The sequence below is a fragment of the Ptychodera flava genome (assembly GCF_041260155.1).
Source record: "Ptychodera flava strain L36383 chromosome 23 unlocalized genomic scaffold, AS_Pfla_20210202 Scaffold_23__1_contigs__length_28996876_pilon, whole genome shotgun sequence".
NCBI lineage: Eukaryota > Metazoa > Hemichordata > Enteropneusta > Ptychoderidae > Ptychodera > Ptychodera flava.
Window position 1 is genome coordinate 9,489,462 of NW_027248277.1, and position 15,469 is coordinate 9,504,930.

Genomic DNA, 15,469 nt, shown 5'->3' on the forward strand with positions numbered 1-15,469 from the left:
AACCACTGCTCGCCATGGAAAATCCTCATATCCGAAATGAATACAAGTCATTCAGCTACTCATTGTCAGAATATCTGCCATACAGTTGTTTTCCCTTCCTCAGTAAACGTTTGTGTATTCGTACTGTTACTTACACTTTAGGGGTTTTGAATCTCAGCCATACTGCTGATCCTAACCAGATCTGTCCTAGAAAAACCCGCCAATCCTTGCCATGTGTTTTGCAATTCAAAAATTCCGTTAAATTTTCTAAATTTTTACCGCATCCAAGCTTCTAGTCTCAGCTAGCAAAAATTAAAATGATAAAAATCCCCCGACCTACTTAGCCTACCCTAATTTTTGGATGCATATTACCACAAACATTTTTTTATTTGGTCTTAGGATGGTCATTCCTGATTTAAATAAATTTAATTCTCCTCTTTTTGCTTTAGCAAAAACGTTTCAAACAGCTAAATAATAATCAGAAATAGTAAATAACTTATTTTAAGTTTAATTTTTCCGGCTTCTGTTAATCGAGGAAACACCTTTATGAGCAAGCCTGGAAAATCCGGTCAAAACAAGAACATTATTAGTGTGCAAACAGCTCTTAATAATGCTAAAAATTCAGATATGTAGCATTTCGATTTTCTTTGGCTAAATTTTTTGATAAATTAAAAAACTGAAAAATCTTTCGAATTTAAATTACAAATAACCTTGATTTGGCCTAATTCAAATATTTATGCTTTTCAACAGTAGGGGATTGATTTGTTCTGCTTAGTTCACCTTGAACTCTACAATGCTAAAAAAATTACCAGAATCCGAATGTAGCTTTCTGTGTGAAGAGTATAAAACTAACTTTGGAAATATTTTTTAGAGAATCCTGTATCTGCTAGATGAAAAGGATGATTGCAAAGTGATAATGAACTTTTTTTTCTCAATTTATTCTCAGAACAAACATCAACATTAATATACCAAGGGTTAATAAAGTGATATATCATGTACACACAATCGTGAGTGGAAAAGGCATAGCTGAAATTTACTCAGAGTATCTCATCTACGTGTCACATGTGGATACTTTTGAGTGAGTGAAATATGCAGGCTCAAAATGTCCTGTGCACAGCTTTAGTATAGTGTCTAATGTATCTAACAAAATAACAGTGCTAGCAATTCTTTTCGAGCAACATGTACTGTAGACGTTAACATGTCAAACATGCAGTCCTACAAGGTAATATGTATACCTTTGCAAGATCTTACTATCGAGTCAAAAGTCAAGTCATTGTCAATGATATAGTCCTAACCAAAGTATGGGTTTTCACCAACATCTAAATAAATAAATTCAGGAATTTTCAGAACTACAAGTATGACAAAACATATGTCAGAACCTACTGCATCAAATTTACTATTCTTTTGTATCTAAACTGAAGAAAAAGAGGCATTCACTGTTTGAAGTATCTGTATGTCGGAGCTTTGCAGAAGTCAAGGCCAAAACTGACGGTATGAAATCAATTTATTAAATTTTAGAGATTTTAAGATGGCAGGCAACACCAGAAAAAGAAAAACCATCTTCGTAAAAGTGCCGACAACGAGCATTCAGCATATGGGTTATTCAAAACATTGAGGTGCAAAGTTACTTAACACTCCAAAAATACATGTACATTCTAACAGTGATGAAACAAAATGTATCATTTCAATATGGTCTATCTGTGGTTCCTGCACTTAAATGAACACACAGCTTGGATTTTATTGACTACGTAATTTTGAAGATGCAACTCAAATATGCCTGACATATATATACATACGTGTAACCAAGTGAATTTCATCGATCAAATTAAGCACCAAACATTGCAAAACAGAAAATTTTCAAAGACAATATGGCTCAATATCAAGAATTCAAAGCAACCCTGACCAACATGTCTTTACCAAAATGGGGCTTTAAAGATCAAACTAAATGCCAAAGCAAAATCTCAAATAAAACTCCTGACCCAAAAATTACAACAACACCAAGAACGGAGAAGAGCTTTCGCAAGTATCTGACGGCCAGGATGATAGTACCTTAGAAGGAAAGTAGAAAATTTGAGGTGCACACTCAGCAGGTTGGGCTGAAAATGGATTTGCAAATCAACTGAGAGTGTTATACATATATTTTAGAAACCTATACGTTGCATTTCTCCCGTTTAACCCTTTTCCTGCCGAGTTCATATTTCGCCATTAGGTCAAGTTCGTTAAAACTGGTGAAGTACAGTATTTCCACTAGTACGTTTAACAAAAACTTGAATATTTGAAGGCCCCTGAAATCACAGATACTGTAAACATGATTTTAATGGATTAAAGCTGAAGGAATAAACCAAACCAAATGGGTGCAAATACGTATGGTTTTGACTAAATACCGCTTTTCACTGAGTTGGCTGATGGGGAAGTGATACTGTGTGGCAGGGAAAGGGTTAAGGTAGTTTGTACCTCAAACATTAAAGACAAACGTTTGCTCAAACTTTCCTAAAGCAAAGTTTCAACCATCCTCTTTTAAAATCAAGAATAGCAAATAAGGGTCATCATGCAAATTTTGGTACTTGACAAACAAACTGTACAATGTTTACCGACATTTGAAATTCAAAATGGCCACCACACCCGTGTTATCTCTTTGAAAGAATTTTCACATTTTCACAATTTAAAAATTTTTAAAAACTTTATTTACCACATGAGCTTCGAAATAAGCCCCCACAAGGGGTAGACCAAAAGAATATTGTCAAAGTTTGAGTGTCCGAATATCTATCCCCAGGTGCACTCTACCAAAAGCTGTCAGACCGTAAGTCTGACACTGAAATGTTAAATTCTTGCACCAAAGAGGAATATGTACAGACCTTACCTGAAATATGCACTACAAAAATTTATCCATATAACCATGCCTAAAGTGTCTGAAATGAGAATAACCAAGCTTTTCTGCCAGTCCTTAAGAGTTACTAAAATGTGTAGACCCCATCTTAAACTAATAGAGCTACCACATATCTTCATGACCTTGTGATACACACTAAACTGTCAATGTGTGCGCACAACATGAATTGTCTAGTGTAACAATGTAACTTCACTACCCCAACTTAAAATGACAAACATGCGAGTACTTTCCCAGTTGGCGGATACATAAATGACGAACATGCAGACCTTACGTAAAACGTATCCTCACAAATGTGTGACCGTTTCCCAGTCATCTGCAAGTCTGCCCCTAAATAACTGTGCAGCAGTACTTCAAATACCGTACATGCACAGTTAGAAAAGTAACATGTCTAATGTGTATTAAATGACTAACATGCACGCATTTATTTCTCTGAGGTGGTGGAGCTTGACTCAGTGTTCAAAGATTTTTTTCTTCTTGACTGAATGACGGATCGCCGAATATACGCGGTTGATCTATTTTTCACTTGCCATTTGATCCCTTCCCAACTTCTTTCACGTAACGCTGGCTCTTCTGCTAAACACCTCAAGGCTTCCAATTTTTGAACAGCCTTGCCTGTCTTGATGTGTTCGATAAAGTGCCTGTCAACTGCGTCATTTTCCGCATTAGACCATGGCACCTTGCATGAGGGCTTTCTCTTTTTGACTGAAAATGGAAGAAAATAAAGGGCAAATGACATAAATTACTTTACCTCTAAAATTGGAGTGCTAGAGGCCTAGTAATGCTAACTTTTGATGATTTTCAAATATTATCATTATTTCTATTGCAAGTTGTTCTTGTATTCCCTAAAGCATGTTGAAACATCCACTTTTAGACTTTTCAACACGGTATCTATACATACTGTATTGTATACCTCTGATTCTGGGATATTCAGTATCTGATACATATACATATGCCTATGGGAAAAGTCCACCAAAAGCGTAATAAGGTAAATTGGCAGAAAACGAGTTTACTTTCATAACAATTGCAACAAATATGTGTAAGAATGCAGAAATCGGTTACTGACCTGGATTACGAGTTTGAGATTGAGACCTTGATCCATTGCTATCATTACGACCAGAGTCGTCGTCAGCAACATCTAGAAGAATATGAAATATGTCAATTTGAATCCCTTAAAGCAATGCAAGCACAGGTAGACTTATTTTCTTATGCATATGAATCTAAACCTGACCATGATAAACAGAAATACAAGTGGTTGACAGTGAGGTTGCCTTGTACATGTAGATATGTGGTTCAGGATGATTTTGTTGAAATTGACAGTCAACTTACCTTTGGGATCAATGTCTATTTCGTGAAGGCACTTTCCTTTGTATTTACTGATTGTTCCAGCTTCGATGGCAAGTAGCACCTTACTAATTTGAGCAGCTTGTACTGTAATTTCCTGCCGTTCAAAATAGCTGCTTTGGACTCTGATGTCGTGCCCGATAAGTTTGGCGAGAGTTCCTAGCTCATTTTGATTTAAGTCCAGGACCTGACACATGGTTGCCACTTGCTTCCTCATGGAACGCAAGCTGCTTGGGTTTGATGCCTCACATGCAAGTGCACACCATCCAAGACAATCCGTGCCGACATAGTAACGGCGTTTCACGTCATCGGGATTCGCAAAGAAGTATGGGTTATCATCTGGTATTCCAGCAGATCTTCGATTCTCCACCAACAAATTCATGACTTCAAACATCGCAGGATTAAACAGCAGGGGCGCTTTTATACCGTTGTTTCTCCATGTTCTAGCCTTTTTTAAATACTTCAATAGCTCCTGTGAATTCAGGGGAACTTCATTTTTCTTCTGAAATTTCTTAAGCAGGAGCTTAGAAACTTCCCATCTGGGCCTTCTGTTGAATATGATTACTGAAGTTAGGGTTAGCTGGCATAACCTTCCCCACACCTCCTTGGTAGGTTCTTTCATTAATTGCTCCCGGCAAAGAAGTGTCTCTCTTGATAGATAATTGGTAAGTTTCTGTACGTCATCAACAGCTGGTAAGGCTTTGGGCTCATTGCATCGTGTCTCTCCAACGGTTGTAAGGGCCGCAGAAGATAGTTCAGAATTCCATGTGGATTGAAACAGTCTTTGAAACTGTTCTGCCTGTAAAATTCAGAAAAAGTGGAGAGTTATTAATCATGTGACCTTAATGTGATCTGTGGCAACATGATACAAAACGAGAACAATTAAACTGTTTTCCCTTCATTTTTTAATCAATAATCGAAACAAAAAATATTGTAAAGCATTGCCTTCAGGAATGTTCATCATGCAAATTAGTCATAACTATGCAAGCCACTGTTGTCCAAACACAAAATAGTTCTAGCTGTCTTCAACTGTACATGTGTACTACATTTCAATTGAATCTGATAGTGGATCATGAGATATCATGAAAGTCAATCTTACAGTTAGATATTAGAATTGGTAAATGTCAAGTGCGAACTCATGAATATCCATGAATACATCAAAGTATGATGACATCCCCAGGGAACGCATTGAGTCATTCCTCACACAGTCAGGGCAGAGTAAGCAGGGAGCTAGGTACACTGTACACTGAGAGAAAATGTTTTGTATGTCATAATTGTAGGGGAAAAAGTTTTTATTTTTGTCCCTCCCTCCCTAATACGTTGTGCTAAATGGATACTTTGCTCATGATATTTCGCAACAATGCTCACACCTACCCAATCGTCAATACAATAGTCATATCATTGATCATTGATATCAAATGGCTACAACCCTGTTTTAAGTCTAGGGTAAAAAAGTAATTTTTCATTTTCATAAAAATAAACTTAAGAATCTTGTTAACTCCAAGAGCTTCAAACTGAGCAAACACTAGTGGTGGACCAGAAAAGTCTGGTAAAGAGTTAAAAGACAGAATATCTGTTCCTGACCTGTTTAATTTTTTCTTCTTTGTTGTCAACGATGGCATCATGAAGAACAATGTCGCTGATAACACTCAGGTTGTGTACAAACTTCAACACCAATGAAGGAGTTTCATAAACAACTCCTGTAAATCCTGCAAGTTCTTTGACTAGTCTGATAACTGTTGGAATGTTTGCCGGCAGCACAAAGTCCTCCATCGTATTCAGACCATATTTCTTTCCCCCATTCACTAATTGGCCACATTCCCTCATCCTTTGTCTAACATAATCAGTCTTGGCAGTGTCGCATGCAGTTTCATCACCCACTTCTGTCGTTCTTCCATCTCTTTTGAACAGCTTTTCACCAAATTTTCTGATCAGTCGTTCCTCTTTGACTACAGCAGTTACATCCTCCATTTCTTGGACAATTTTCCAAAACTCAGGGCTGACATCGTCTGGGACTTCCAAAGGCAGCTGTGGGTCTGACTGACTATTATGTCCTTCTGATGTTGTATTTGTACTTTTGAATTCACATGTCTTTTCATGACGATAGAGGTCTTTTCGTAAATACAGTCCGTCACAATGTGAACAGAAAGAGTACGCCTCTGCCGTCTGCTTATTTGGTGGTTGTCTTCTCGGTACCAGCACGCCCTTTTGCCTTTTTAACACCTTGATGTTGTGGTGTTTGTTTCCTTTATTGACAATTTTGAGAAACAGGAGTCTGCGCTCTCGTGAGCGTTTTGGCAGCGCCATCACCTCTGCCACTTCTGGCTCAGCATGGTGAACACCTTTCAAGTGTCGTGAAATTTGACGCTGCTGAACATCACAGAAGATGCAGAAGTTGACTTTTTTTGGACGTATTTTTTCCGTTCCTTTGCGATAGGTTGAACTCACAGAAACCCCTTTGGCCTTGGTTTTGGACGCACGTTTACTATTTTTGCCCACTCTTCCATGTTGATCCACTGGTGCAGCATCTGGATGACCACTTTCATGGTTCTGTTCATCACGTACAGTTTCAGCTTCTCTCTGAGGGTTGTCAATCTCCTGATGATTTGTTGATGTCCCTTTTCTCCCAGCCAAATGCTCCTCTTCTGTAACCAATGGGCCATTCAATTCACCATCAATATTGCAGTCTGGATCAGCATCACCACAGCCCCCAGCACTGGCAACATGCTCAGATCCACTGGAAACACCATCAAAGCTTGTGTCCATCGTATGGGAAAGACCATCATACTGATGTCTACAATTCTGCAAATGTAACAACGAAAACAATTAATGTTGGATAGGTGTTAAGTTCCTAATGAATTGAATAAAATTTCTCCCATAAAGGTAGTCTGTGCCTCAAAAATGAAAGACATAACTTTTGCTCAATTTCTCCTCTTGAAAGCAAGCTTTGAACCATTCTCTTTCAAAATAAAGACAAAAATCTGGGGTCACTATGCAAATTTTGTTACTAGAGAAACAAGTCATTGACAATGACATAGTCTTTGCTTGTAATTGGAAATTTGTCAGTGGAAGTAACTAGAGTGATGTCAATATGATGCACATGAAAAACGAAATGAAGGTAGCAAAAACATGGCTGTGACCAATGCCCATATTGGATTGGATTGTAGACAAGTAGACATTAGTAATAGTATGAATTGCATAGTAGGGTTATGTCCTTTTACACGGTTGAACAGAATTAGGTATGTCGTGCACTAGCTCTGAGAATGTCAAAATTAACACTTTTCTGCAAGAAACTAGTCCAGGCATGTCTGAATAATGCTCTTGACATGAAAAAATCAGAACGCCAGATAAGAAACAAAATTTTCTCATATTCAGTACAGAAGAGACTTACTATAATTAGCCATTGATACTCCTGAATGTCTCTCTTGACTGTTAAATCTATGTATGATCAGCATGTGCAGCACGTGTCATCAGATTTAGTGCAATAATTTAGGAAATACTAGTAGATTGCGAATTACAAACATTTATTCCTAAGTGGAGTTGCAGAATTGGGCCAAACCATGGCGGTGAAAATGTAAAGGAAATCTAGCCTGCCACCCTAATTACAAAAACTCACTAAAATAAGTCAATTAGTAATTAATTGACATGATACTGATAAAGGTCTTTTTTACTGTTCAAAGCAATGTGAAATCAACATCTGTACCGCACTCATCAGCTTTGATGCAGCATGTCTGGACATGTTACCCCAACTATGAAATTTTTTAAATATGCAAATCAGCTGTTAATTGTCGTCACACTAATTAATGTCTTTGCATGCTCTCTATACAAAGTTTAATCAACTTCATTTTCTAGACAATGACAATAATTAAGAAAATTTATTATATCTGCAAATAGTAATTAAGAGACACAATACTGCTAAATGCCTTTGCACACTATTAGCTGATGAGTGCGGTACAAGGATTAACAAATTACCAAATATATACCAATATTTGAACTTTAATTGAAATTTGAAATGGCCGCCACCCTGTTTTCTCCATGGGTAAAATATGATTTCCGACTTTCAGAAAACTAAGCTGGTGAAACTACTTAGTCCAAAAGCTTCAAAATGAGCCCAATTGAGTTGCAAGCTGAAAGAATTTTTAAATCCTTGAGAGACCAAATATACCGGTATATCCCAATGTGCAATCTACTTAACAAAAGTGCATACCTGCAAGTATATGTAAAAGTTCAAAAAACATTGATACAAAGGGGAAAAAAGATTTCATGAATATAGTTTTTTGCTTATTGGCAGGAATTTTATGACATCAGACACAGAACAACATTTAAATCATTCCAAACTTTCTGGCCAAAATTGTAAATATTTTTTAGAGATAATGAACAGTGGGAAAGGTATTTGATTGCAGGTATAAGACAGCTGACTCAGAGGTGAAAATAAGCATATTTCATGGGGAATAATTACCGAGTGAAGCAACATAGCAAACATTTTAAACTCCATACTTTACACTACAATGGAACATTCCGCCAGCATGCAGGTGTTTTCAGTATTGTTTAACCAAACTTTTCAAACAAAGATTTGACAGGTCCTATTCAAGTACACAATTTTTTATGGAAAACCACAAAAATATAAGCAGGACAGATCCAAAGATATTATTACGTCAGTTTAAATCAAATTTGATGAAAAGAATATCATTAAATAGCCTTCTTAGTCACATACATGTACACTATATCATAATATAATAGACAGTTCGTTCCTTTAATGTTTTGGGATCAAATACTCATGTGTAAGGGAGAGACTCCTTTTATATAAACCACTATCATTCATGCAAGTGCATTGGAATATGTATTCACTTTACCAAAATAGCCAAACAGATGCCACATAAAAAAAGCAAACGGACAGATGGGTTTACAGAAAGATACAAAGAGAATCATCAAAATGTTTTCAGGCTCTCACTGATATAAAATGACTTTTGACATTGTGGAAATGAAATCATTTACACTTACTTGTGCAGATTGTACGACACATTCAGTCCCCTCCTCTGTTTTTGTTTGAAGATCTGCAAAGAAAACAAACCTCAAATCAGAAACTTGTTAAATGGAAAAACCACAAGAACAGTCAGGCATCTGCATAATTAAATTCTCTTCTTCCTAAATTAATCTATTGCTTTAGAGTGAAACTGGTAAAATTACAAAGCATGACATTCCCACTTCATTACATTTTAAAGGTAGAACGTGCCTCGGGGACAAATATTCTGACTCTCAAAAATTTCAACAATTCTTTTCTGATCTACCACTTGTGGGGGCTCATTTTAAAGCTCTTGGAAAAATAAGATCTTTCACCTTCTTAGTTTTTCGAAAATCCAAAAATCCATTTTTACCCCATAGAGTTAATACAGGGATGGTGGCCATTTCGAATTTCAAATATCACAAAATCTTGAGTAATTTCTTTTTCTAGTTCCAAACTTTGCATGGTGACCCTGATTTTTATTGTTGAATTGGTAAGAGAATGGTTGGTATAAGTTTTATTTAGGAAAATTTGAGCAAAAGTTTAAGTCTTTCACTTTCCAGGCGCATACTGCCTTAAATGGTGATCAGGCCTAAACATATTTTTAGTAGACATACCTTCAAAAAAAGAATAGGTAGCTTGGCCATATTAGGATAGAATCTTGCATGATTCTCAAAAATGCAGAAAAAATGTTCAGTGTTGGATTGTTTTAAATAGGGGAGGTTGGACTACAGGAATGACACATTTTTTATTTGTCTTTACCTATATGATGCCTTAATGCTAGAGTAAAACAAAAGCTATCAGTCAATAAAAACTTGAATTGGAATGAACAGCAATGATCTATAAACAATCCTGAGAATAAGCATTGAAACAAACATTTCGCATGGGTGTTTGTACTACGATTAATTGATTTCTATTTCGCACAAAGTCTGTAACTTTGCACCAGCTTATGTGTAATTACTTTCATTTTAGAGGAAGATAACAATGAAGAAGAAAAACTAGCAGGTGACATAAGATGATACTACAGCAGGCTTTAACTCACAAAATTGCCTGAAAACACCAAACTAGAGAGTCTTAAAATGTTGGGCTGATGAACAAAGGGTGCATGTTTTACAATCCGTGCATATTAACTGTCAATCACAATCATTGAGTTCGCATATTTGTGCCATACTCACACCACACCTTCACAGATACCAGTAAAAGCTACTTTGAGAGCACTGTTTGTTTGCAAATTCAAGTGTTTATTCATGACATCCATTTGAACAAAGTTAACCCTTTCATTGCCAAAGTCAACTTAATAGTCGCCTTTGTAACAAATGCATACATTTTTTTTCAGATTTTCCCAAAAATTTTGATAAAAACTGGAACCAATTAAAAGTTTTGTCCCTTTGATCCAACAATTACAGAAAAATTCATGAAAATTGATAAAATGGAGCACTAAAATTTAAGTGGGAAAAAGTACACTACTACCAGTACTTCTAGCTTGCTGGCTCTAACCCTGACAATGATATCCTATGAGATTACTATTGGGCTGAAATTATGTGACTGAACTGCCGTGAGACTTGCATGAGACAAACCATATGGCATGTAGTACAGCATTGACACACAAGTCTCACAAATATTGACAACAGTCCCACTACATTCTAAAAGGATATTTTCACAAAGATTCAGTAAACTACTGTGTGCATTTCTGATGTAAAACCAATGTCTATGCATTAATATTTAATTAATCAGTAATTTATTGATACATATCCATGTCTAAAGCATCAGATATCAATCTCTGCAAATTGAGTAATACCCACTCTGAATTCAATTAGACACAAGATTGATGATAATTTTGAACATGAAATGTCTGTAACATGTAAATCATTTATTGAAACAGAGAAAGGGACTAATAAAAGCAAGAATACAGAAACATATATGAAAATTTCTAAGATTGCAGTATTATATTAAAATTTTGTTAGTATAATATTCCAGGTACAACTACAGCAGTTATCTAAATCTAGTTAGTGAACACACTTAAGGATAAATGAAACCTACTCCTATGGTGAAATCAATTTTTTTTATTGAAAAACACATTAAAGCCATTATGAAGTTTATTTTCTTTTGTGTTTTTTGTATTTTATTTTTACTTCAACATCATAACAACAAGTAAATTCACATACGATGGTGAGATAACCATATTTTTTGTTCAAATATAAATTTCAATAATAATCATCAGAAATACGAATACTAGAATGATTGTGCCAATCAAGGGACAAGGGTAAGTATGCAATACAGGGGAGCAAATTCTGCAGTCTTTAGTCTTGGATCACAAATATTTTACATGACCTAGTACAGATGCCACTTTAAAAAGATACAAATGCACTGTTGAGACAAAGAAATTCAATGTACTTTGGATGATTGAGCTGGGCAGTAGAATACAGTCACATATACATTGCAACTGGATTTGTTCACTCAAGGTTAACCTTAACCTGTTCTACCTAAATCCAATGTAAACAGGTCCATAATCACCATTATTAACAGTTTGTTTGGACCAAACCATTGTGGTAATAGGGTAAACCAGAATCTTTGTACTTGTCAATGCCAAATATTCTATCAAAGAAGTAACATTTAATTTGTGAGAAATTACCTAATGTGCCTAAATTCTACATATTTGAAAATTCTCTTGACCTTAAACATTTTTCTTAAATCACAATGCAACACGATATTGAAGTCCTGAGGAGAAAGTTATTTTTAGCAACAACTTTTTTCTTTTTAACAAATTCTTTTCCTTTTTTTACCATGTATAAAGTGTAGAAAGAACTTTATACCAAAATTTCCACTCAACAACTTGAAAGAATACTTTGACAAAAGTTTTGAATTTCTAGAAATACTATACAATATTTGTGGCATTCTTGATATGCGTGATGTTTTTCAAACACATCTGTCAGTCGTTTTGATATTTGGGAAGAAAGGTAAAGGATATAGGAATCCCAGTACCAACATTTGCCATCTTATGGAATTGCACAGACATGGACACAACATTGGTTTTGGAGGTTTTAAAGAAAAATGTTTTCATTTACTGTAAGTTCAGAAAGTAAGTCTTTTAAAACCTACTTTCCTCTCTTAGTTTGGACTATGCTGTAAACAACAATGACAAATAATTATGATGTCACCAACCACGGTAGGAGAACAGTACACTAGGCTGCCATTTATTAAGGTAATTCAAATGTTGAAAATAAAAGACTAAACTTCTAGCAAACTTTTCACCATTCTCTTTCAAAATCAATATCAAAGTCCAGAGTAATCATGCATATTTTGGTACCAGACAAACGGCGTATCCAGTATATACCTATATATGAAATTCAAAATGGCCGCCATCCCAGAGTCATCTCATATGGGGGATATAAATTTTTGATTTTCACAAAAATATGTTGGTGAAAACCTATTTACTCAGTAAACTTTAACATGAGCCCAAAACAAGTGGTAGACCAAAGAAGACTGTAAAAGTCTAAGAGTCCGAATATCTGTCCCTGAGGCACATTCTGTCTTAAAGCTAAACTCAATCACAACTATAATAATAAACTCAAGAATATGTTTTTGGCTCAAAAAACTTTATACTGGCAAAGGGGCCATCAATAGGAAAGCAAATTACAGCTACTGTAGTGTGAAAAGGAATTCAGAAATATCAGTTTGTGGGGACACTTTGGTTCAGTTGGTCTGTGAATCCATTCATCCTGCCATATAAACGGCGTTGGCTCTCTAATTGCGAGTTCTCTGTTCTTGTTGAAAACTGGGTTGGACTCTCTCGAGCGCACTTTTCCAGTAATCTGAAAGAGACATAAATTACAACTTGTTAAACGGCTGTTGTTCTCAAATTGAGATGTTATATTGCATGATAGAATCTAAATCTATTCAATATAAATTTGTGGCTAACCATTCATCAGAGGATACAGACTATCATATAGAATTAAATGTTCAAAAGACATCTAAATTTTTGTGTCAATGTATTTTCTTTGGAAAACAAATACCGGTATCTGGGAAATGGTATCTTTCTGCTATCAATGTTCGAATGTAGGAAATCTCTACTAACTTCTTCTTCTTTATTGAAGTCATGCTGCTTATTCTATTCCTAATAGCCAGTTTGATTTCAGCATCTGAATTCTTCACAGGGGCTTTCACGCAGTAACCTATAAAAAGAAAATATACACGGGGTAATGGTTGAAACCATTATACAATTAAACCAGCCACCTCTTTGTAGTGGTCACTTTGCTTCAGCCCTATGGCATTTTACATGTAGAAGGCCCAGTACAGAACAGCCACCTCTCTTAAGTGGTCAGTGGTCACATGGAATTGCTCCAATTTGGAACAAAACCTGTGTATAGTGGTCAGCACATCTGACTTTGGATGACCCCAGCCAAAATATACTTAAATGGAAAGCAAGAAATTGGTCTCTTTAAATTGATTGTATAGCCCTAAAATGATTCTTTCAGAAATTTCATGTATAATGATTTAAAGAGATTTATGATATGGACTGAATTATTGCTGCTAACTGTGCATAAACTCATTACTGAACACATCACAAACACTGAACGTAATCCCACACCCACACTCTGTAGAAGTCCACCTCCATGGTGGTCACTTTTCTTGGTTCCCTGGTTGACCACTATGTACAATTTTGGCTGTAGTTCAAATGACAAAACTTGTAATATCATATTGGTTTCAATCAATATACAATGCAATTACTGTAACCAATATGATATTACATTTTGTGTCATTTGAACTATATTTGTGCATATAAATGATGTAGTGTGAAAACAGGACACAACAGAAGGCAAGGAATCACTCTCTGCAAACACACTGAAACTCACAGCCACCCTGCAAATATTGTTACAGGTGATACAATTAGCTAACGTGCGATATGTGATAGTGAGTGTACGAGTATGAGTGCTTTATGAACTCTTCAACATGTGGAGGGATCGCGGTCAGAAAAAAGTAACAACTTAGCCTGGTTATTGAACTATTTTTTGGAGAGTGGGGATTTGGCCGAGTGGTTCTGTCTGTTGCTTGTCTGCTAGGTGGCGTGCTGCCATATGCTGTGACTTCAAAGCCAATTGAAAACACCATATCGGTATTAACAACACTTGAAATTCAAAATGGCTGCCATCCCTCCTCAAGTTGTATTATCAAAATCAAATCCCCTTTTTTAACCCTTTTCCTGCCAAGTCCATATTTCACCATCAGGTTAAAATGGTTAAAGTCAATGAAACACAACGTATTCAATATGGTGTATTTTACCATAATATTGAACATTTGATGACTGTTGAAAGCATAAATACTGTAAAATTGATTTTTATGGACTAAAAATGCTACAACACACCAAGCCAAGTGGGTGAAAATACATCATGTTTTGGCCCAATACCGCTTTTTACTGACTTGGCTGATTGGGAAGTGATACTGTCTGGCAGGAAAAGGGTTCAAAAAATATTACTATAAACACTTTTCCCCCTGAGAGCATCAAAATGAGCCCACAAATTTGTAACATCAGGAAAGATATGTAAAAATTTGAATGTCAAATATTGGCCTCAAGCTGTATTCTACCTATAAAGATATTTTTTACACAGATAATTTATGTTGTGGTATACATACCAATAATAGCATTGGTGATTTGGCTGTTGATGGAGGCCTTCTGATTTGCACCGGTCAAGTTTTTACCAATAAGCTCATCTTTGGTGTAGAAACAGGTGAGAAGATAGAGAGCAGTACAGGTACCATTCTTTTGAAGCTTTGACTCTGCTATTCTGATCTGGTCTTGATAGAGAAAAACCCTAGAGCCAGGCACCAACTCCAACATCTACAGTAAGAGACAAACATTTGAGGTAGTAATGATTATACTATGGTGGAAAGGGCCAATAAATTTGCACATGCAAATTTCATCCTAATTTGAACAAAAACTGAACAAGGCTGGTTGCTGGTAACTTAGATAAAACAATTGTTTGGGATAGGACAAGTACTTTAAAGTAAAAATAAAATCATCACAGCTGTAAATTTTGAATATACCTTATCAAATGTAAAGAAGGGCTCCCTAAGATGCTGCAAATCAAATTTTACAACTGAAGAAAGTAGCCCAAAATTTGCATATGCAAATTTCATAATCATACGAATGATTCAGATTGAGTCATCCTGAAGAAATGTTACATGAAAGTGACTTTGTGAGCATTGGTGCCAAAGATGTGCAAAGTTTACAGAATTTGCCATGAGAAACTGATTGTCACAGT

General features: G+C 35.8%; 1 protein-coding gene across 2 annotated transcripts in view; it reads right to left on the reverse strand.

The window, feature by feature from the left end:
* Positions 1-914: 914 nt before the first annotated feature.
* Positions 915-15,469, reverse strand: part of LOC139124208 (uncharacterized) — an 89,636-nt gene continuing 75,081 nt past the window's right edge. Inside the window, exons 4-8 of one of the 2 annotated variants that reach the window (XM_070690345.1) lie at positions 9,209-9,261; positions 5,792-7,009; positions 4,193-5,006; positions 3,930-4,001; positions 915-3,568 (exon numbers count right to left, since the gene is read on the reverse strand). In XM_070690345.1, coding sequence (XP_070546446.1) covers positions 3,288-3,568; positions 3,930-4,001; positions 4,193-5,006; positions 5,792-7,009; positions 9,209-9,261 — 2,438 coding nt within the window. In that variant the 3' untranslated portion in view covers positions 915-3,287. Of the gene's footprint in view, positions 3,569-3,929; positions 4,002-4,192; positions 5,007-5,791; positions 7,010-9,208; positions 9,262-12,431; positions 13,022-13,284; positions 13,382-14,840; positions 15,046-15,469 lie in introns of those variants that run through there. The other variant, XM_070690346.1, reaches the window with a different exon arrangement.